The 24,666-nt window shown below is 44.3% G+C and overlaps 1 protein-coding gene across 1 annotated transcript in view; it reads left to right on the plus strand.

Annotated features, from left to right (window-relative positions):
• Positions 1-753: 753 nt before the first annotated feature.
• ADAMTSL3 (ADAMTS like 3) overlaps positions 754-24,666 on the plus strand; it is a 285,901-nt gene continuing 261,988 nt past the window's right edge. Inside the window, exon 1 of the mRNA XM_081838660.1 lies at positions 754-867. Within this exon, the coding sequence (XP_081694786.1) occupies positions 790-867 (78 nt within the window). The 5' untranslated portion in view covers positions 754-789. The remainder of the gene's footprint in view (positions 868-24,666) is intronic.

Consider the following 24,666-nt stretch of genomic DNA (forward strand, 5'->3'; position numbering starts at 1 on the left):
ACCCTGTGGTCTTGAGAACATGGGTGGTTGCCAGATAAGTTGGCCAACTTTTATCATATTGCAATAATAGCCTGGATGAAAGAAAGGGACAGTAAAAACCAGTAGCCTCTGCGTGCGGTTCAAATCTGCAGAGATTTTACACACAAAGAGCTTTTCCATGCCGCAGGGTTGGCGGTTCAACGTTGTCCTTTACATGGAAACAGTTAACAGTCCTCGTATTCTAATCCACGAATCGGCGGGGCCCCTCCCCAAAGCGAGTGAGGATTGTCGCTTTTCTGCCACGGGGCTGAGTAGCCAACACGGCTGGAAGCATTACGGATCCCAAAGTCCCAGAGTTGGGTTCCTTGGCTTGGGAAGCAGGGCAGGGGAAAAAAAAAGGAAGAGTGTTGAAATAGCTTTGCAAGGTTCAATTTCTTCTTGGCTCCTGTGTGCGTATATGGTAATGGAGGGAGGGGGGAATAACGGGGAAGGAGGTTGCAGGCTTGATAAACTGACTCGTGAGCGAGAGAAAAACCTAGCTGGCTTTTGCTCCTCTGGCCAGCTCCCCCACCCTCCTGCCCTTATTGGAGTACCTCAGCCTCCACGCTGCGATCATGCTGTTCTCTGTGAGTCTGCTTTCCTGGCCAGCACAAACCTCGGCTGTTATGGTTGCACCGTTTCCAAAGTCCGGGTTGTATTCACTGCCCAGTTTGCTTTAGTCATTCAGATTCTGGCGGGGTGCATTGACTTTTTCCCTTCTTCTTTTGCTTACAGCTTCTCTCCCCCCCCCCTTAAAGGTGCAAGAGGAGAATGGCTTATGCCAAGTCCACAGGACTCTCGTGGGAGATCACCTGGTTCACAGTGACCGCCATCTGTGCCCATCTACAGGTAGGCAAGAGGGTTGCAGTCTCAGCAGCTGCTTGTGGATAGGATGATGAATTAATCCTACGGACGAAAGGGGGAAATCCCGGCAAGTCGCTGGGATGGGCTGCGCGCTCTAGCGTGCTGTTGGTGTTCGAATCAAAGGCAGCCGTAATAGGAAAGGAAATTTTTGTTGTTGCTGTTCCCATCCTTCCTTTAGATGACTTACATTCCGCCTTTTTTTTTTTTTTTACAAGCCACATGGCAGTTTACAGCAAAACCGTATTAGATGAGAAGAATGCATAAAAATAACACAGTCCTTAAAATAACTAATAACAAATCGCTGAGTAGCAATTGCTGATAGCAGCATCTAGGGGCGAAGGAGGAGAAATCTGATTTAAATCACGCCTAAAGGCGAACTTGCCCGCTTAGTGCTTTCTGAAACACACCAGCCACCCTTGGAAATTCTCACTTTTTTAGATTCTGCAGCGCAGTTCTCCAGCCCAAGTCAGGTGCACAAAAATGCATAAGCTAGGTCCAAGTGTGCATTTAAGTACATATATTAGTGAAAATGGCACACAAAAAGGCATTGTGTTAGGAAATTGTGCTTGCAAAAATACAGAATGCATACCAAAAAAGGCTGGTGATTTTTCATGTGTGTGTTTTAAAATTGCAATGTGGAAAACTGGATTTACGATGGGAAAGATGAGAAACCGAGAAAACCAAAATCGACAGATTCATCTACACCTAGCACCAGTTATTCCCCCAGCTTTCACGTGAGTAGGAACAAGAGGCGGGCCGAGGAAAGCTGCCCGATGTGGGATATCTTGAGGGGCCTGAGTGGCAGACATTTAAATGCTATGGAGATTGGATTTCTGAAGTTGGCCATAACTCAGAAGGTCCCACGTTCAATCCTTGGCGCCTCTAGTCAAAAGGACCTGGGAGCAGGGAAAAACCTTTCGCCTGAGACCCTGGAGAGCTGCTGCCAGTCAGAGCAGGCAGTGATGTGCTAGGCGGACAAATAGCCTGATGTGGCAGAAGTCAGCTTGCTATGTTGGATAAAACTCTGTCTAGAGTCCAAACGTGTACAATAGCCTTGCAAGGAGTTGTGCCTGCTTCCTCCCACTCAGCCACCCTTCAGCTGGGGGGGGGGGGGGGGGAGAGGCAGCAAGTGGACTGTTTGGGCAGCGCGGGGCCTGCGCACGCCCAAGCTACCACATCTCTCCCAGGACGCGCAGGTCTTGCCGGTTCAGCTTCTGGCGTCGACACGACACAGCTACTGCTGATCACCTCTGGCCAGTCCTCGCCAACTCCTACGCTAGGAATCTGGGAGACTGTTGACCCAGGCGTCCACTGCTTCAGAACTTGCTGCAACCAATCTGCACCAATCTGTAGTCCATAACCTACTGGTAAAACCTATTTGGTGTTTCGAAACTTTCTGACTAGTTGCAGGACCTTAGCCAGACCTAGCAGAGTACACGCAGAATCCACGGAAGCAATTGGCAACTTGGCTGCAGAAGCAGGAACCAGGAACTTGTAGTTAGGTGTTTATTATATACAGTGGACTATTTACAGGAACAGAACATGGATCTTTTGCTCTCTGACACGACTCACAACTCCTACACTGACACACAGAACTCTGAACACTGAACTAACACATTTAGTTAGTAGGCCATTATCACTTCCTTGAGAGAGCTTGACCAATCAAGGAGCGGTCTCCATGTCTCTGTTATCACCAGGTAGACTTACTCCTTCAGATTGCCTTCTGGCTGTCTGAGAAACCTTAATTGACTCTGTGTGAGTAGCTGCACGTACACAGTTTCCCAACAGATGCGTGGCTCGAGCGTGCTGCAGGCCCTGCGGTGAGTACTGCCCAGCAATTTGTCACCCCCCCCCAGTGGTGACACCTGGGGTGGTTCACACCCACTGCGCCCCCTTCCTCCGCCCCTGCCCACTAGTCCATATAACAGGGCTGGGATCAGCACCTGGCACCCTTACGCAGCTGACAGGACCCACCGCTGGTGCCCACTTCCATTTTTATTTTTTTTGCTAGCCCAGTGCTGTGAACAAGCACCGGGCGGCTAAGCTGGGCGGCCATTTTTAACGTCACACAATTTCACTTCCCCTGGCATGTTGTCGCTCTTAGGCATTGTGGGAAATTAAAATGGCGACTAGGCTCAGACTCCCAACACAGTGCTTCTGGTGCTACCAGCAGGTAAACCCTCCAGAGCCACTGAGGAATGAGGGAATGCTTTGCCCACAGACCCTTCAAAGCAGAAGTTAGCCTTGCCGCACGTATCTATGGAAGGCCACAGACTAGACAGCTAAATCCAAGGTCAGATTAAGACTTTTCTGTGGCCTGTGTTGGCAGATCCAAATGTCACAGCACTCCCCATGCCCTGGTTAAATATATCGTGGGTTGGACAGAAGGAACAGTGAGTTGAAGGAAAGCAGTTGCTAATTCTCTCATGCAAACCCAGGGTTAGCAAATCTTGTGTGTTGCTTTCCCACCAATGTCATAGACAATTCCCATCATCCCCTGCCAGCATGGCAAATAATGGGAGTTGCAGTCCACAATATGAGGAGGGCACAACATTTGCTACCCCTGCTCAAGTGCTAGCAATTTGAACAACAGGCTCTGTAGCAGGTCTCACATTTCATAAAGCAGAGCAACTTTCTCATGCAACTCTCTGGTATTAGGCCTAAAGCAGCTGTTGGGTGAGCGTAAGACACCTTCCACATGTAAGAAGGCTTTCCCTCATCTGGATTCAACCCAATGTTAAAAGATAAATATTTGGCCATTTCCAGATCTCGTCTGGTTATTATAAGAACCTTGGCTGCAATCCTAACCCTTCTCACCTGGGAGTAAGCCCCATCGGATTCAAGGGGGCTTACTTCTGTGAGTAGACATGGTTAGGATTGCAATGCATTTTAATATGGAGAATTTGGGTGCCTGAGTTTTCTTGTTTTCTCTCTCCCCATCTCCTTTTGTATATTCAGGTTGTGAGCCTGAGGGGTAGGTAGGGACTGTGCTGATTTGTAAGCGATGCTGGGAACCTTCTCGGACAAGGAGCAGGGTGGAAATGGTTTAAACAAATTTCTGCCTTTAAATGGTACATCAGACTGGAAATGGGAGAATCTGTGAATATAGGTTGCTCATTTTTCTAGATCTAAAATTCAATTCTCTACGTTTCTTCATCAGTTTGTGACACACACACCCCGAGCCGTAATGAAAGTTTATCAGCTTTTTAGTGTGAATTTCTTCTAATAAACACATGTTTGGATGTTGTTTTCCTCACTGACACACTTTTCTAAAGCACGTGTTTATTTAATGCATTTTTGTGCATTATTTTCACAGATATATTTATTTGCATGCACACCTTCCCTGAGTATATGGATTTTTAAAAAACGCATTACTTGGCAGGGTTGGCTTAATCTACTTCAGCTGGCCCTAGTCATCTTTCTTATGGTTTATAGCTAAACAATAAAATTATTACGATTAGTACTTCTCATCTCCCTGTAGAAAAGATTTGCTGCTTGTCGTCCCCCCCCCCCGCCCCTTCTGATTATAAGATCAGTTAGAACCAGAGGCGTAGCTAGCCTGCAGGGTGGCTGAAGAGGAGGCAGGGGATGACCGCGGGCCCCACGCCACTGGAAAAGGTGCCTGAGCCACCCCTGGGAGAGACATGTGGCTTGGGCATGCTGCAGGCCCCACAGTAAGTGTCGCCTGCTGGGTGAGTGGCGCCCAGTGAGCCCCCCCTGCCCCCCCAGCTACGCCGCTGGTTAGAACTGCCAACAACAATGAAGATTGCGATAATTCTGAGGTAGAATGGTGGTTTTGTGTTAAAAGCTCTAAATTCTGAGGTAAAATGGTGGGTTCAAATTGAAAGCTCTGAGGTAAAATGGTGGTTTTGTCTTCCAACCTATGCTTCTGTGTAGACTTTAAAAGCCAGATTAGAAACCTCCCCAAAGGAGAGATGCTTACGAATCTGCCAAGCGTACTGTTCAATGAAATGTTTGGTTTTATCTCTGACATGGCTATTCAGTGACAGCATTACCGCAAAGCTGATGCAAGTTCCTGCAGTTGCTTTATGACTAATGGCAGCTTTTAAAATTAGTATTCTTGGGATCCAAACAGCTGCTTTCCCCAGTTTGCTGGGATAGAAAAAAAACAAGGATATTAGAAAGTCAAGTAGTACTGCTTTTAAAATTAGTTTTATGCTAACATGCTTGTTTATATTGTCTAAATGCTTTGATCAAAATAACAACACTGAGAACCAGTGATAGCAAGAATAGGTTGTTTGCCTCAGCATTTTATTCCTCTTCCCTCAGTCACTATTTCCTTGAGAGTTGTAGCATTCTTAGAATAAATTGGAATAAATAAGAATTATCTTAAGATAAAGCTTTTCCAACATGATTGGCTTGAATCTGCCACCAATATATCTGTTTCAGTCCTGAGCATGAGAGGAACACAGGAGCTGACTTTATATAGACCAGGCATGGCCAAACTTGGCCCTCCAGCTGTTTTGGGACTACAACTCCCATCATTCCTAGCTAACAGGACCAGTGGTCAGGGAATTGTAGTCCCAAAACAGCTGGAGGGCCAAGTTTGGCCATGTCTGATATAGACAGAAGGTCATCAAGCCTGAAGCCCAGTGGTTAGTTTACCTGTAGCCCTCCAGATGTTGTTGGATTCCAACTCCCATCATTGCCAGCTGGAGTCATTGTCCAGCAGTGGACCACAGGTTCTCCATTCCAGGCATGTACTGTTCACTGTCTTATGAGAATGACATTTTCCAGATGTAAATCTGAAATCAGATCCAGGCATTGGGGTTGCAAACCAGCCAACAATAATGGGTGCATACAGACCAACTCCTGGATAATTATTTCTTACTAATTTCATTGTGACAGTACTTATGTGCAGTGTGTTCTGGACCAAATTGCAAGCCCCCACATGCAAGTTTGTGATGGATGGTGTGTCTGTGCTGGCCACATAGGGTACACCCAGATTGTTGCTATCCCATCGCAGCAAATTCACATTGCACAAATATTGGTGGTTGGGAAGTTTGTACATCAAACCCACTTCCCCCAAAGATCCCTTTTTGTGATAAGAAAAGTGATAGCACAATGCACTGGAAAGCATGGAATTAACACCTGCTTTGACTCAACTGTCATTTAACCTGTGGCAAACAAATTAGAATTAATGCTCATTACATAGCTAACATCATATAATCTCCCTGCAAACAAATGCTTGGTGAAGTGATTGTTTATTGAATAAATGCACTTTAAAAAAAATGGTTGTTTAAATCACAATTGCAAAAGAACATTAATATAAACTGAGAAGAGGAATTGTATCTGTGTTTGATTTATATTTAATGTTGTAGCAAGAATAGTAAAACAACATTTGAAAAGCTGACTAGAAGAATCTGGTTTCCAGAAATCCTTGGGTTTGTCATGCTTCCGGACAGCTTAGAAACTCGCTGAATGCAAGTTAGCCCAGCTGAACTGTAAAACAATGTTCAAAGCGCTCTTAAGATGGTAATTACCCCATAGCTGATGCATGCTAACCGTTGCCATTACTGTCAATGTGGGCGATCCTCGTTGTTTAATAATGCTGCTTTCTAGGGCTAAGTAAGTGGAGATTTTGTTTATGGGCGGAAATCAGGCTGTACTTCTCTTTCCTCTGCCAAAAATCTGGATGGTTAGTAGAAGTGATTTTAGGATGTTTTCTCCTGTTGTTAACATACATGCTTCTTGCAAGCAGCAGCCAAAGTTCTACACTCCAGAGGCACACCCAGAACTTTCACATGCCTTGTAAACCTCAAGAAGTTCTTAAAAAACAAAAACCAAGCTTCCCATGTATGTACGATACTAGTTCTCTTGGCACTTCGACTTTGCGCCTATAAGCAGACACCTTAGCCCAGCTTCCAGATGGTGTGGACTACAACTCCCATAATTCCTGAGGCTCATGGGAGTGGGAGTCCAAGAACATCTGGAGGGTGCTGTGCTGACTGCCCCTGTTTGGCTGGGAAATATTTATAACCCCTTCCATGTTAGACCCCCAAGGCTGAAGGGTAAGCTGGTGGCCACAGGCAACAAGCCAATATCTCCAGCTTACCATATGATTGCAGAGTTGGAAGGGACCCAAATGGTCATCTAGTCCAATCCCCTGCTAAGATTCCCTGACGGATGGCCATTCCTGGGACCCAGCCAATAGATACATAGGAGGCTGCCTAATATGTCAACCTGTTTGTCCATCTAACCCAAGGATGGAGAACTTCTGGCCCTCAGATATTGTTGAATTCCCATCAGCCCCAGCCAGCATGATCACTGCTCAGGAATTATGGGAACTGTAGTCTAGCAACATCTGGAGGGCTGCTGGTCCCTCATCCCTGATCTAGCCCATCAGTTCTGACTGGTAGTAGCTCTCCAGTACAGTGGTACCTCAGGTTACATACGCTTCAGGTTGCATACGCTTCAGGTTACAGACTCCACTGACCCAGAAATATTACCTCGGGTTAAGTACTTTGTTTCAGGATGAGAACAGAAATTGTGCTCTGGCAGCACGGCAGCAGCAGGAGGCCCCATTAGCTAAAGTGGTGCTTCAGGTTAACAACAGTTTCAGGTTAAGAATGGACCTCCGGAACAAATTAAGTACTTAACCTGAGGTACCACTGTAGCAGTATTGCACATCACCTGCTTACACCTTCATTCTTTGATCTGGAGATGCCAGGGATTTATATATAACATTTATATACCACCTTTTCCTCCAAGGAACTCAAAGTGGTGTACATGGTTCTCCCCTCTCCATTTTGTCCTCGCAACTACCCTGTGTGGTAGGACAGGCTGAAAGACAAGGACTAGCCCAAGGTCACCTGGTGAGCTTCACAGCCAAGTGGGGATTCAAACCCTGGTCATAGTCAGATGCTCTAACCATTAGACTGCACTTTGCAACCTTCTGCCATGTGCAAAGTTTATACTCTACTACTGAGCTCTGGACTGTTGGGCAAACTCCTGTCTTGTCTTATCTGCACCCCCCCCCCATTCTTATAGATGCAGAACTTATGTGACCCACAGATGTTGCTTTAAGTCCATTTTGGGCTTTGTAAATGATCTCTCTTCTGCCTCTAGACAACTAGTTCCCAGGGATGCCTGTTGTTGGCCCAGCTTGTTGGGTGTTGGGTGTGCACCAGAGAAGTTTATTTGAGCGGTTAAGCTCACCACAGGAAACAACTGTGTAGTAGAGATAATATTTACCTGGCAAACACAAACACACACGCTATATATATATACACACACAATTTGCAGTTGCTACAAGAAGTTTTCACTCTCTGAGCCCAGAGAGGGTCCCAGCTTAAAGTCCTTGCTAAGACAAAGTCCACACAGGAAGTGCAAAGTCCAGTTGCTAACAAACTCCTACAACTGCCAGACTTCCCTGAGTCCAGAAGTCTTGCAAGTTGTCCAATATCCCTCTGGCGAGGTCTTCCTTCACAAAGTCTTCCACGTTTTCACAGGGTCGTTCCAATAATCTCCATGTTTCCATCAGACTCTTCTGTACTCCCAAGCAATGAATGCTGTAACTTGAGTCCTTTTCTACCCAGTGTTACGCAGCAATACAGATAAGACAGCCACAAGATGCCTGCAGCTGCACTGCGGCGCAAACTCATGGAGAATTAACCCCTTTTTCACTTTCCTTAACACGGCTTTAGTTCAATTATTTTAATATTTTCTTACTGCATTTCTAGCCTACATGTCCTTCTCTTCCCCATGTTATCCCCACAACAACCCTCATTTAGGCTGAGAAAGACAGTGCTTAGCCGCAGGTCACCCAGTGAGCTTCATGGAGTAGTGGGGATTTGAACCCTGGCCTCCCAGGTCCTGGTCCTGCATTCTAACCATTACGCCACACTGGCTTCTGCCTTTAAGGATACATATCCTTCAAAGGTGGCTGACAACTGGCATCAATGCACATTAAAACACAACCTAAGGAAGACCAAGATACAGCTATAAGGATCTAGGACAGCTGGCGGATCCTTTCTTGAGCTGCCTGGGAGTCATGTTTAAAGGAACGGGGCGAGATGGAATGTCTTGCAAGTGACTCATAAGCCATCGTTTGGCCACACCGTCTACTGCTATGTGTATGTGTCAGCTCAGAAGTAAAGGAAGTTGTCTTCCTGGACATCTTGCACATGTGGCGCCTTGCATTCCACTGGTTTTGAGTGCTTTAATGCAAAATAAAATCCGGCTGATAATAATGTTACAGGGAGATGCAGGTACGCAAAAATATAAGGCAGAGGGTTCTCTTGGGGCTCAGCTCTACAGTAAATGTTTCTTGGCTTGCACCTTGTGGAAGCCTTCACAAGGTTGCAGAAATCTTGGCTTTTCTCCCGTTTGGCTGATGCGTTGTGAACTGAGCCGCCTTCCAAAAAGGCTTTTATTGTTCTGTTGTGTTTTTTTAAAAGTTGTGTTGTAAATTCTCCGGGTCATGCTCTTGCCACTAAGAGGTGAGAGGCTAATGTGAATAACACCCACTTCGGATGTATTGAGATGGATTTTTCCGGACTCAGTCTAGGCAACTTGAGTTTGTTTCTCCCACCCTTTCATTCATTTTCCAGGTATGGTATTCTGTTATTGGTATAACACTCAACTGCAGCTGCAGAAGGTTTAAGTGTGATTCTGAGGTCTTGGTACGTGCGTAACAAAGGCAGTTACGTTGAATTTTTGAGCAAGATTCTGCCTAAAATATACAGGCACCTGGTTTTTAAAGGTGAAGAACTATTTGCATTTTTAAAGTTGTTTCTAGCTTCTTTTTCCCACCCAGAATCGTCCAAAAACCTTATATTGCTTTTCTGAATGTGTTGGCTGGCTGACAGTAGTAGCACAACAACTGTGGGTTATTGCACAGATCGAACAGTGGAATTGCAAGATGAACATTTTTAGGGAACCGACATAGGTTAGGGAAATCCGTGTATTCCCTCATGTATATTGTGTTACTTTTTCTATTATGATTGCACAAAACAATTTATAAGATAAAGACAAACATCCAAATGAAAATAAAATCTAACATGGTCATAGCTATTTTTGTATGTGTGGCATATGTGCTTAAAATAATAAAGGGGCCATACCACTTGCATAAGTGTAACATGAAGATCCCACACTTTCCAGAACATCACTGCAGCACATTCTTTCCCACAAGACGTCTGTTATGTGTGGGGTTTTTTGGAAGCAGGTTGGCTGCGCGAGAGAGCTGAACTCCACTTTAATCGTGCAAACCGAATTTGCCCCTATGCAATTTATTTAATCAATTTATAAACTACGATCAGCTCTAAGTGGTTCAAAGAAACACAATACAAGAAAAGGGTAGGAATCAGTTATAAAACCAGACTTAAATTAAAGTGCCTTCAGGAATAAAAAAAAAAAGTATTTGGCAAGCACTGGAGACATACCCTCCAACATTTCTCTGATGAAAATAGGACTGTCCTATTCCATTAACAACAACAATTTTATTATTTATACCCTGCCCATCTGACTGAGTTGCCGCAGCCACTCTGGGCGGCTTCTAACAAATTTAAAAACATAATAAAACATTAAAAAGCTTCCTTATACAGGGCTGCCTTCAGATGTCTTCTAGTTATTTATATCAGAGGTTTTCAATCTTTTTGAGTCCATGGCTCCCTTGACAAATTACATTCTTTCTGCGGCACCCCTGTGGGGCTCAGGAGCCCAGTTATGTCACCCTTGCCTGCAGAGCTGGCAGCCTCTCACCCTTTTTCGAACACCCTCCCTTGTGAAGGTTTCCCTCAGCCTTCTCTCCTTAAGAATCCTCTGGGCAGCCGCTGCTGCTGCCCATGGTCTCTGAACTCACCCCTCCCCCAAAGAGACATGAGTGGGCATCAGAAGAGGGAGGGAAGGAAAGAGGTACAGAGGCCAGTGTTGCTCGTGGTGCCCCTGACCATCCTTCAAGGCAACCCAGGGTGCCATGGCACACTGGTTGAAAACCACTGACATATCCTTGGCTCAGAGGTCTCATAGCTCCATACCCTCCAACATTTCTCCAATGAAGATAGGGACATCCTGAGGAAAAGCAGGACATTCCGGGATCAAATCAGAAACCAGGATAATCTGAGATTGTCCCTGGAAAATAGGGACACTTGGAGGCTCTGTGGAGATTCAGCAGGGAGGGGGCCTGTCGGATCTCAACGGGAGTTCCATAAAATTGGGTCCACAATACTCAATGGTTGGATACCACCAGTGCAACTGAGCCATGGGGGACTACTAACTGTGACTCGCTGGAACACCTCAGCGATCTGAGAGGGTTATTAGGCGGCCCTTGAAGCATCCTGGACCCAAGCTAACAACATTGTAAATCGATACCGGAACCTTGAACATGGCCCAGTAGCCTATGGGCAGCCAGTGTAATCTTTTGAGCACTGGAGGTGTATGCTGGTGATAGTCTGTCCCCATCAACGTTCCGGTGCAGCATTTTGTACCAGATGGAGCCTCGGGAGCGGGCTCAAGAGTAGTCCTACACGGGAGTAGGCCAGTCTTGAGGTTACCATTGCATGGACCACTGTGGCCAGACGATCCCTGACCAAAAAGGGCTGCAATTGATATCAGCTTAATTCCACCCTCAAAGTAATTCCAGTCTGGAAGTATCCTTGGACTCAGCTTTGCATGGTCCTGAGGGTTTTGAATGCAAGCTTTGAGGCGGGGAAAGGATGGCATTGTGTAGTTGTGTTGGAAGGCTGTGACAGCCATAAAGGGCAGCAAAGTAAGTAGGGGAAGGGTCCATTTAGGAGATCAGGAGTGCAGAGGTCCTCCAAACATCCTGTAGATGACAAATGGTCATTATATTTCCTTGGTTTTCCAGCTTGTTGTCTTAGTTAGGCCTGGGTAAATATATGACTGAAACACTTCAATATGCTGCTGAAATGCGTGGCTTTGTGTGTTTTTGCAGCAGATAGTATTTTACTGAAAGAAAGCTGTAAATGCAATTTCAATTCCACAAGTTTGTTTTAATGTGTATTTACATCTCCAGTGGGAATAGCCTTGAAAATGAGAGAGCAATTAAATTACCAGGAAAATGCATTTTGTTTAGTGTTGTGAGTCTCGTGGGCCTTTCAAACATCCTGTTAGCTTACCCTGTTTGTAAATCACAACCTTTAAAAGTCATTTATATCTATATCTATCATGCATGTATGTTAAAGTACCAGAACTGTTTCAATGGGAAAACTATCTGCAGTTCTGTGTTTACCTCGTGGACAGCTAATGGGACTGGAGGAGTGCTACTCACTTAACACAGGTCTTTAAAATTTGTCTACTGTGTGACACGCAAAGTGGTGTGCAATAACACCAATGAAAACCACAATTTCCCCTCTCCGCAAACCCAACAAAAGAATAGAAAAACCTTAATTAAACAAAGAAGGAGGCACAGATTACAAAGAAAAAGCTTCAAATTCCAAAAAGCATTCAGAAATCAGTATTTGTAAGGTTGTCCTAATAATCAACCTAAAATAATAGCATCGTATAACTTTTGGAGGACCTCACTGTTTTGCTGCTATAGCTGAGATGGTGGAATGTTTGCCAAGTGGATTTTGCATAGGTGAGGAACCCTCTTAGGTTGACATCAGCTTGTGTGGAAGGAGCTGTTGTCTAAGATACCAAGCTACATGTTTTTTATTTGCTGTGGTTTCCTGAGCCCTGAGTCCAGCAGTGACACTGGCTCAGGGTCTGAGGGACCAATTGTCCAGATGGAGGAAGCACAGGGCTTGTGCACTGCTGCTGACCCAGGGGTCCTCATGGCCAGGATGGCAGAGACCTTTAGGAATGAGATGGAGGAGACTGCATGAACCACAAATTCCTGAGACTACAGCCCCAGAGCCCAGGTCCAGTAAGGGGCCACCATACTAACCTCTAGTGTGGATGGATAAACCTGTCAGTTTTATTTCTCTCAGTTTTCCAGATTTAAGTTTAGTTCTTCATCACTTTGTGCGCACACACACACACACACACACACACATGTGTGTGTCCTCAAGAAAGTTTTCCTGTTTTAGTTCACATTTCCCTTAAGTGCATTATTTGTATGCAATTTCTCCTAACACAATGCATTTTTGTATGTTACTTCACTAATATATGAAAATTTTCTTGCATGCTTTCTTGCATTAAGAAGGTAGAAACAGCCTACAGTGGTACCTCGGGTTAAGTACTTAATTTGTTCCGGAGGTCCGTTCTTAACCTGAAACTGTTCTTAACCTGAAGCACCACTTTAGTTAATGGGGCCTCCCGCTGCCACCGCGCCGCTGGAGCACGATTTCTGTTCTCATCCTGAAGCAAAGTTCTTAACCTGAGGTAATATTTCTGGGTTAGCAGAGTCTGTAACTTGAAGTGTATGTAACCTGAAGCGTATGTAACCCGAGGTACCACTGTATATAAAACAATTTTTGATTGGAGAACTGAATTGCAAAATTCAGAGAAGTGCAAATTTTGAAGGATAGATGTATTTTGGTTCATGTCTTCTTTTCGGAATGCAAACTTAAGTTTGCATTGAAATGGGAACAGAACTTAATTTCTTCAGCATCCCTAGGCTCTAGTAAGGGGCCACCACACTTGCCTGTTATGTTCTTGAATGGGGCAGCCATGTTTATTCTGTAAAATTCTTCCGGAGAGCAATAGGAAGTCATCAAGTCCCATCGCTCCCAGGGGGACTTGCTATATTGTAGAAGCATCGCCCCAAATTACGCGTGATCCCACATTTATGCCCGGCACTGGGGGATAAATCAATAAATCAAGTTAAATCTATTCAAACCTGGAAATTGCAGGAGAGAGCTAGAAAGTTCTTGTGGCTCGCGAGGAGACCCTCCCCAGAGCCTGAAGAGCTCTGACAAAAAAAGAAATTATGGGTTCCAAAATGGCGCACGGGAGCCCTCGCTGCCACTGCACTACCCCGCTCAACAACTGTTGGGTGGGAAGCTGTATTACAGTGGTCTCTGAGATGTTGTTGCCTACCCTTTCTGGTGATCTGGAGGCAAATGTACATATGGGTTGCTTAAAAAAATAATTGTGCATTTTCACAGACTTAGTATACACAACTTAGATTTTCATTCTTTAATCTCCTATCAAAAAGACTTCCACCTTCATGGTTCCTTATTTATTCTCCCGCTCCCCCACTGCATATCCTTTTAGCATCACCCAATTCATTCTGCACATTTACCGTTCTGTTTTTGACTGCAGTTCATATTTCTAACCCTACTTGGAAATATTTGTTTACTGTAAAGGTAAAGGGACCCCTGGCCATTAGGTCCAGTCGTGACCGACTCTGGGGTTGCGGCGCTCATCCGGGTCATGTGGCCAGCATGACTAAGCCGCTTCTGGAGAACCAGAGCAGCGCACGGAAACGCCGTTTACCTTCCCGCCGGAGTGGTACCTATTTATCTACTTGCACTTTGACGTACTTTCGAACTGCTATGTTGGCAGGAGCAGGGACCAAGCAATGGGAGCTCACCCCGTCGCGGGGATTCGAACCGCCGACCTTCTGATCGGCAAGACCTGTTTACTGTATCTCTTTAAATACTCCCCCCAAAATCCTCACTCTTCCCGTATCCCTCTCACATCTTGAGAGATGGATTGCTTTTTGTTATGTAGGGTTCTGAAGAGTTCTGAACTTACAGTCATACCTCGGGTTGCGAACGTGATCCATGCGGGAGGCACGTTCGCAACCTGCAGCGTTCGTAGCCTGACATGATTTGGCGCTTCTGCGCATGATGTCAATTTGCGCTTTGCGCATGCGCAAAATCTGGGGGTTCGGCACAGTCTGCAACCCGAAAACGCACAACCCGCAGCGTTCATGACCCGAGGTATGACTGTACAGTGGTACCTCGTGTTACATACGCTTCAGGTTACATACGCTTCAGGTTACAGACTGTGCTAACCCAGAAATAGTGCTGCAGGTTAAGAACTTTGCTTCAGGATGAGAACAGAAATTGTGCTCCCATGGCGTGGCAGCAGCAGGAGGCCCCATTAGCTAAAGTGGTGCTTCAGGTTAAGAACAGTTTCAGGTTAAGTACAGACCTCCAGAACGAATTAAGTACTTAACCTGAGGTATCACTGTATTTGTTGTGAAAGAAGAAGAAATCGCCCTAGTCCCCTGCTCTGATGAGGTTCGCCTCTTAACACGCATTTCACTTCTGCGCGTGGGGGCCTCATGTAAGAGTCACCTGTATTCAAAGCAGGAAGCAGTAAATAGCACTGCATTCAAAGCCTTCTAGGCTGCTACCATTTGGAATACCCGTTGTTGAATTTTTAAAAACTCAATAAAGTAGGGTTGTTGTCTCTGTTTAACAAACACCCTGTTCCGCCTTGTAAAGGAATCCACAGGACTTTTGATTCCAAAGTGGCATTAGGCATGGATCTGGATTGAATCAGTTGAGTCCACTTTGGAATCGGAGCTTTGGTGAATGCCTTCGCCATCCCTAACCACACATTCTTGAAGCCATGCTGAGTTTTTCAAAGTTTTTAGTGAATATGGAAAAGCTTGGGACTGTACAGCAGCACAGCAGGGTAACTTAACACGGGGGTGACGGTATCCTGTGCATTTTGTGAATAGTCAGCGTAAGTTTAACTTCTGTTTTTGCTGCCTACCTGGGAGTGCAAATCTCAGGCCGGGGTTGTGGACCACTTGGATGGTGATAGTACATCAGTCATAGGCTCACAAATGGCTTGGCTTGGTGTAGAGTAGACCAGGTGCTGTGATTCTCTGGGAACCATTGTGCTGCTGGTGGTACGATGTTTTGCTTCACCATTTTAGGCTGCTGCCCAAGTTTGGTAAATCGTGGCCTTTCCATCTGTGCATCTCTGCAGAGATTTCCTTGAGTGAATTCAGTGGCAGTTCTGAGTGGAGTTTGCATAGTTCCCAAGCCCTACGGTTGGCTCTGTTCTAAAACTTTAGTGAGAACATGCGTGGGCGTAAAGGCTTTGGGGCCCAAACGTTGTAATATTTGAGATAGTTCTTCAAATATTAAATGTGTTTTTATTGTTCAGAGAAAAAAAGACTATTGGGGACAAAAGGAGGACACGAGCGCATTGTTTATTTGCTCTGGTTGTCGGAGATGAATTCAGGCTTCTTCTTCTTCTTCTTCTTATTTTTTTTTTTTAGCCCTAACTGGCTAGTTGTATTTCCTCTTCATGTGGCATGAATCATTTTATCTCTTTTTCATTGTAAATGTGCAAGGAAAAGAGCAGAGCTGTTTCCACTTCTATTAACTTTTCTGAGAAATTGCTTTTGGTTCCCCTCCCTTTTTTTTTGGAGGAAAAAGAATAGAGTTATCCAAAAAGATAATTTGCCTGCTGAACACACACATGCGCGCGCGCACACACACACACACACACACACACACAAATATGCCTTGCAAAATTGGAAACGATTTCCATTTGCTAATGTCGGTTTTTATTGTGTGTCACTGAAGAGCGTTTTATCAGGTGTTCCAAACTCTATCTTTTGGCAGAGATTTCCTTGAACTACTGCAGAGGGAAACATCAAAAAACCTATCCAAAAGCATGTACACTTACTCCTTTTTTCCTTCCTTTTTTTTTGGAAAAAAATAATGAAGCAGAAGATGGAAACTCACTTTTAAAAAACCTGTGGCTTTTTGCCACGAAAACTGTATTTAAAAATCACTTGGAATGCTTGAATGGATTTTTATCTTCTGTCAGTGAAAGTACTGAAGAAGACACAGGTGCATGGAGATCTCGAAAAGTTGCTGGCTCTATGCTGCATTTTGTCCGGGGGTATGAATACTGACATCACAACGATGGAATGTTGATTGACAGTGTGTTGTGGTTTCTGTTAGCGTCTTCTACTGGAAAGCATGTGCTTCAAAGGAAGTTGTCAATTTTTAAATATGTCTTTGCTTTCATAGTATTTGGCCAGGCATGCTCAACAGCAAATAAAATCAGGAAATACCAGGCTGTTCTGGTATAAAAACTGAGTGGAATATACAAATACTGACAAGTGCTTTGCGTTCATAAAATCGTTGGGATTAATTTTTGGGGGTGCCAGAAATATATGCATGATTGTTCACTTCCAGTGCAAAACCTATATATTCAACCGTTGCAGAGAGTATTATTGTTGAAACAACAAAAAGAAAAAAGGGAGCAGTTGTATATACAAGCCATTGCACTGTTAAGCCCAAGCATCCTTGCCTCGTACAGCAGTGGTTTACATCTTCACTGCACTGATGTCAAATAATTCACGTGTGTGCAAATGTGTGTGTGCATTATTGCAAAAGTTGCATTTGCACTTCTACTTTTCTTGGAAACTAAGGACTTGTACCCAAGTTTGCTTCTTTTCTCTTCCTGCACAATCCATTTTCCTTTTGTTTGGGTCTTTTTTTGGGGGGTGTGTGGTGATTTGTAAGATGCTCTGGGAATATTTTCTTGACTGAAGAGTAGTTAAAGCACCTTGGGTAGGCGGGTTGTGTTATTTAAGCTGCAAAGCAACTTTGAATGGTGGTTAATATGCATTTACTAAAGTGGAAGTGGCTGGGGGGAGGGCGGGGGGGCGAAGCTTCCCAAGTAATAATTAAAGTGCTTTGAAATCCATGAGTGATTCTTGCTTTCGTCTCACTTTACATACAGCTTTTAACTCCATGATACTTAGGAATGACAGTATAGAAGAGTCTCTTTGCTTATATAAACCAAATAGTGCAACAGCTGCCTAAATTGTAAGTACTGTGAAATATCTTGGAGGTAGATTCTTATCTATAATAAGGTGAAGAACTCTTAAGCAAGTGTGGTATATTAATGGTTCAGAGTGGTTTTGCTCAAGACTAAACCCCCTAAAATTGCAGGCATAATAATTACATGTCTTGACCTGTTTGAACAGCTGCTGATAAAAGAGCACAAGGATCAGAATGATGTCTCATGCTCCGGGCCGATATATTTTGCTTGTCTGTGCATCTGTTCTGAATTGTGCCTTCCAACGGAGCAATAGCAGGTTTTGTAAGAAGGAACGTGGGTTACTGCAACACGTTATGCGTGGGGCTGCCTCTGAAGGCGGGTCAGAAACTACAGCTGGTACAGAATTCAGCGGCCAGATTGCTCACTGGGGCAAGATGGTTTGAGCATATAACACCAATCCTGGCCCAACTGCGCTGACTGCCATTTAGTTTCTGGGCCCATTCAAAGTGCTGGTTTTGACCTGTTGTCGTTTAGTCGTGTCCGACTCTTCGTGACCCCCTGGACCAGAACACGCCAGGCACTCCTGTCTTCCACTGCCTTCCGCAGCTTGGTCAAACTCATGCTGGTAGCTTCCAGAACACTGTCCAACCATCTTGTCCTCTGTCGTCCCCTTCTCCTTGTGCCCTCTATCTTTTCCAACATCAGGGTCTTTTCCAGGGAGTCTTCTCTTCTCATGAGGTGGCCAAAGTACTGGAGCCTCAGCTTCAGGATCTGTCCTTCCAGTGAGCACTCAGGGCTGATTTCCTTCAGAATGGAGAGGTTTGATCTTCTTGCAGTCCATGGGACTCTCAAGAATCATATAAAGCCATAGATGGCCCCCAACAGCAGTACATCAAGAACTGTCTCTTCCCGTAGGAACCGACCCGGACCCTGCAACCATAACCTGAGGCTCTTCTTCATGCCGCCCCCCTCCACAAGAAGCCAGGAGAGCAGAAACATGAGAACTGGCCTTTTCTGCAGTGACTCCCCATGTGGAGTGCTCTCCCTAGGGAAGCTTACCTGGTGCCTTCATTAGACACCTTTAGGCACCAGGCGAAAATGTTGCTCTTCAACCGTGCCTGTGGCTGATTATCATTCTATGTCCTTTTAAATGTCTTTGTGTGGGGAGGTGGGGTGGGTTATGGGTTTTTTTTGTTGTTATGTATTTTGTGTTCTCATTTTGCGTTTTTATGTTGTGAACTGCCACAGGGTTGGCCCTTGACATTTTGCAGCCCCAGGCAAAGGATTAAAATGTGGATTAAAAGAAATTAAATGCAGCTTTCCGAAGAAGTAGCATCCTGACAGCTAGCTTTCAACCATAGTAGCAAAACCTAGCTACCTAATTTTGCATCCCAGGCGTCCAATTAATATATCCATTTTAGCTACTTAAAGATTTTATATATATATATATATTTATTATATAAGTTAGTTCCAGAGTCCTATTTCAACCATAGCAAGCTTTATGCAAGCTTTATTGTTAGGACTGAAATTTAAGCTTTATTAGGATTAAGCGTTTAATAGTATAATTTGCTGCATATGTTGCCTATACAAAGTGCTATGAATAGATCCTCTGTATATAAAACGTATTTGATATTTTATACCAACTTAAACCCAATATGTTATCTTTAACCAAAGGAAATTATAAAAGAGCTTTTTTGAGGGTTCGTTCTCTCCCCCTCCCCTTCTGTCAAGCTAATATCTCAAAACTCGCCCCCCGCCCCCCTGCACTGGGTTCTGAGATTGGGCTATTGAATTTAGAACTACCACCACAGGTTGTTGTTTTTTTTAAAAAAAGAACTGTTCCTTCGAAATCAGTACGAATAATAGTATGTGGTTGCCTATGCTTTATAATTATGACAGCAAAATGTTGGCAAGGCAGGTACATGAATATTTATTTTAATGGGGCACATTATTTAATGTCCATAGACCGTAACTGCATTGAAGATTTATGTATGTGCAGTGCTCTTTCAAGTGCTAATAGGATTTTTTGCATGTAAAGTTCAGGAATGGTAGCAAAGGGAAAATACTCTCTGTACCTTACTTAATTCAGGGAAAGGAGAATGGTACTCTTTATTATTATTAAGCGGTGTTTTGCTCGAGGCCAAATTTGCAAAACAACCTTGTATTAAAAGCCCCTCCATCTCCCACAACTGTATAAAAGTAGTTTCACTAATCCATCTAATAAATGCTCTATCTGCACTGTACATTTAAAGCAATATCATATTTGGCATCCCCCAAGGAATTCTGGGAGCTGTACTTCGTTAAGAGTGCTGATAATTGATAGGAGACCTCTAATCCCCTTGCAGAGCTACAGTTTGTGGAGTTCCCTGGGAAGTGATTGTTAAATCAGTTTGGGAATTGTAGTACAACGTACAATGTACTCAAGAGACTCAATATCACTGCTGCTTGATGGAGTTTTATTTATTAACTTAAGAGCATTTGTAAACTGCTTAATATTTAAAAAATTGTCTAAGGGGTTAAAAGGTAAAGGTAAAGGTACCCCTGACCATTAGGTCCAGTCGCGGACGACTCTGGTGTTGCGCACTCATCTCGCTCTATAGGCCAAGGGAGCCGGCGTTTGTCTGCAGACAGCTTCCGGGTCATGTGGCCAGCATGACTAAGCTGCTTCTGGCGAACCAGAGCAGCGCACGGAAACGCCGTTTACCTTTCCGCTGGAGCGGTACCTATTTATCTACTTGCACTTTGATGTGCTTTCGAACTGCTAGGTTGGCAGGAGCTGGGACCGAGCAATGGGAGCTCACCCTGTCGCAGGGATTTGAGCCGCCAACCTTCTGATCGGCAAGCCCTAGGCTCAGTGGTTTAGACCACAGCGCCACAGGCCCAAACCAACCAAACAATATCTATTATTAAAACACTGAAACGAAACAAAAACAACACCTAAAATCAATAAATAGCAATATAAAACCCCCCCACAGAAAAGTACATAACTGCAAACGAAATTGAAAATCCGAGGATTCAGGCATATAAAACTGTTGTTTTTAACTTGCTGTTTTTGGTTCACAATTTAACTGCTGTTTTTCCACCTGTTTTTTATTTTCATTCAGAAATAAATCCAATCAACAACTCTGGCTGGCCATTTGAAACAAAGGGACTGCTTCCTCTCTGAAGGAAGGCTTTTAGAGTTGTCAGTGTTTAGCACTGCTCGGATCTCAGGTCTCCTCAGAGGAGGAGCAAGGGGTGCTTGGATCCTTGGCAGATTTCCACACTGCCAGTGACCCTGAAAGACCAACTGATTCCACCAGATATCCTTGTTTATGGACTGCATTAGTGAAAATAACATATATACATTATAACAAATAACAAAATGCATTATATTTGGGGGAGATGACTTGCAAATTGGTGTGTATTTGTCAAAGCCAAATGTTTTTATTAGGAGGAATACACACTTAAATGTTGACAAATTTTCATGAAATTAAAAAAAAGCGAATTGCTTTGGAAATGTGGAGAACTATATTTAAGATTGAACAGATAGGAAGATGGGAGTACCGAAATGGACAGGTTCGTCCATCCCTACTTGGGAGGAGAGGGAAGCACGTGCAAGCACTGCTCGGATCAGTGCCTGGCTGGGAGCTAGGAAGGGTTAGGGCTTCTAGCCCCTAGAAAAATTCCCAATCTGAGCTGCTCCATCACTGAAGCAGCAGCTCTCACTTCTTAAAGACATTGAGTGGCCAACCCGTTTCCAAGAGAGTGTTGGCTTTTTGTTGTTTAATAAGTCTCTCACTGGTTTGTGGTGGTGGTGTTCCTGCAGAAGCAAAAGGAGATGAAAAGGAAATGTTGTTTGCAAGCATGTAGCATGCAACCTGTGATAAACAAATGCTGCGGGGCAGAGCAAAATGGCAGCCTGCATTGAGTCACCCATTGTTTCCCTAGGGTATGAAGGGCTGGAAATGTGTGACGTGACATCATCGCATTGTGCATTTCCTATCCTCTGCTCTACATCATTGGCTGGTGAGTGAGCACACTTGAGTGTAATGATATGGTAACATCAGACTTTCCATGCCCAATTGCGCCCAAAGGGTTTTATTTCGCTGTAACATCAAGTGTTTGTTACCCGATCTTCAAATGCCTAATGATGGTACAGTTTGTCGTCGCTTTTCAAGTGCAAAGTCACCACCTTAAGTGCTGCTTATTCCCTTTTGCATTGTGCTTTTATTATGGAATAGGAATCCTCTTAAAAAATCTGGATCCTCGTCTGGTTCTAGCAGGTGTTTGGCAGCCAAGGCTACGGAGCCTGTGTGCGCAGCTTATGGATGAGAATTTCAGACCCTGAGGCCAATTTTAAACCCACGTATATGAAAAGCATGTTACGATGTCGGTTCAAATTAGATCACTGTTGAGGTAGGCTGGGGGGCAGGGGGAGAGTGGGGAAGAAAGGCTCTGAATGAAATTGAATACAAATAATCGCAGTAACACAACATTCAATAATTTAAATTAAAAGGAAATTCTGAGTCATCGTTCCCTTTCTACCAGACTTTCACTGTAAATAAAGGCTAGAGAGATAATAATCTCTTTTAGGAAATTTGAGATCTGCCAATGCATAGCACTATGTAAGAGTGATGTAGTCTTGTTAACCAAACTACAGGTTTGGAAAAACTGTTGAATTATCTCTCCTTGGGGGGAAGGTGTATGCATTTTTATTAAGTCAATGGTTCCTTTAAATGAACTGGCTAGGTCCTGTACAACAGTAACTGAGCATGGCTTTACTGAAGTATTTGTGAGTGTGTAAGAGCATGCAGATGTGGAGGGTAAAGGTAAAGGGACCCCTGACCATTAGGTCCAGTCGTGGCCGACTCTGGGGTTGCGGCGCTCATCTTGCTTTATTGGCCGAGGGAGCCAGTGTACAGCTTCCAGGTCATGTGGCCAGCATGACTAAGCTGCTTCTGGCGAACCAGAGCAGTGCACGGAAACACTGTTTATCTTCCCGCCGGAGTGGTACCTATTTATCTACTTGCACTTTGACATGCTTTCGAACTGCTGGGTGAGCAGGAGCTGGGACTGAACAACGGGAGCTCACCCCGTTGCGGGGATTCGAACCGCCGACCTTCTGATCAGCAAGCCCTAGGCTCTGTGATTTAACCCATAGCGCCACTCGCGTCCCTATTGGTGTATCCACTTTTTGTGCATAGGGTTTCCCTCAAAAAATAATTACGACAGGCAGTGCTACCAATCGGGCTGAAACTCCTAACACACTCTAGGCTGCATGCAACATTTCTGAGCTCAATTGCCAGGGACACCTCCCTTTAGCTAAGCTCTAGTGCAAAATAAACAAGAGAGAACAGCTTTGGACTTACTCCCCCAATGCCCACAGGACACAGAACTTAACAAAGCAGTGTGAACTGTCTTTGGAAAACACGGAGATAGCTTAACACCCAGCAGCGCAACACGAGGGAAAGGTTTTTGGGAGAAAATCATTTTTATACCAATGAAGCCAAATGTTGAAGTGTATAGAGAATTTTATTAGGCGAAAAGAAAGAAAGAAAAGGGAAAGGCAACGAAACCTCTCTCTCACACTCCCTCCCCCCAAAAGCCTTGCAACTAAAATAAATAGTCAATCTAACTTCACATGGTAATTGCTTGCTTAGTATTGGGTTTCAGAGCATGCACAAAGTTAATTTCAGAGAGGATTATCCGAGAAAAGGAGCTTCTTTGGACTCCTGATAAGATGTTTTTGGGGTATAGTTTTGGTAATCTGAGGCCAGTAAAAGCTAGTTCGTTTTTGGAGACTCGTGGTATTTTGCCACAATCCGGATATAGCGCTCCATGTCTGATGTAGTAATTTCTGTGGTCAGTTGGAGATTTACTTGTACAGTGGTACCTCGGGTTACATACGCTTCAGGTTACATCCACTTCAGGTTACAGACTCCGCTAACCCAGAAATATTACCTCGGGTTAAGAACTTTGCTTCAGGATGAGAACAGAAATTGTGCTCCGGCGGCACAGCGGCAGCAGGAGGCCCCATTAGCTAAAGTGGTGCTTCAGGTTAAGAACAGTTTCAGGTTAAGAACAGACCTCTGGAACGAATTAAGTACTTAACCCGAGGTACCACTGTAGGCTGTTTCTACCTTCTTAATGACTCTGAACTTACATGTTAAAAGGACTTACCAGTTTTGACTAGCTGAGGTATTGTAAAAAAAGAAAAAGGAAAAAAAAGAGTAACCTCAGAATGGTTGTGAGAGGGATGTAATTCAGCAAATACCTTTCAGAAGCATTCATTCAGTTTTAGGGTATGGATTCTTAAGGATATATTCTTTTCAATTACTCCACCTTCCCTCCCCAACGAGACTCTGAGACTTTAAGAAACCATCTCAGAGCTGGACTGAGTGACTTCTGCAATAGCGTGCTGATTCTGAGGGGTCTTGGTTTATAACCGCAATTTGCCAATTATTAGGTTACTGTATAAATAATATAAAGGTGGGTTTCTGTTTGTAGAAGGGCTGAACATATGGTGCTGGGAAGACTTCAGTTACCTATGTCTGTGTCTCACTGAGATTTGGGAGGAAAGCATGCACTAATGAAATGGCACTTTCTCTCGCATTTCCAGATGTTGCAGGAACCATTTCCTCCTTTGTGCTGTAACGTTGACCAAAGCAATCCACTGACAGGCAAAAATATTTCTTAGAGGCGTAATCTACTTAGACAAAAAAAATATTGCGGCTTACAGCAACTTGACAGTGCAAGTGTGCCCAAAAATAAACAGTGGCCACAAGTAAACAAAAGACAGTGAGAGTGGACTAGAGTAGTTTGGGTTAGCAAACTAGAAGTGATATACTTATTTCCCCCTCATACCATTTTTCAAATGAAAAGCAACCTTGCAGGCTGTGATGGATAGTGGGGAGAGTTGCTGACCGGCGGGTGGGGAATAGCTGGTTATGCCTTTGCCTTCCGGCCATTCCCACCCCCCACCCCTCAAAATCACCTCACTTAAAAAAGGATATTGTAGAGTTGGAAAGGTTCAAAAAAGAACAACCAATCAAGGGGATGGAGAAATTACCTGGTGACGAAAGGTTACAGCAGAGTGGTCCAACCTGAACCAAAGGGCCACATGTGGCCCCTGAAGCCTTTTTGGGAGGCCTTCTGCTACATTTGACACTC

This window comes from Podarcis erhardii (assembly GCF_964252035.2).
Source record: "Podarcis erhardii genome assembly, chromosome: 14".
Taxonomy (NCBI): domain Eukaryota; kingdom Metazoa; phylum Chordata; class Lepidosauria; order Squamata; family Lacertidae; genus Podarcis; species Podarcis erhardii.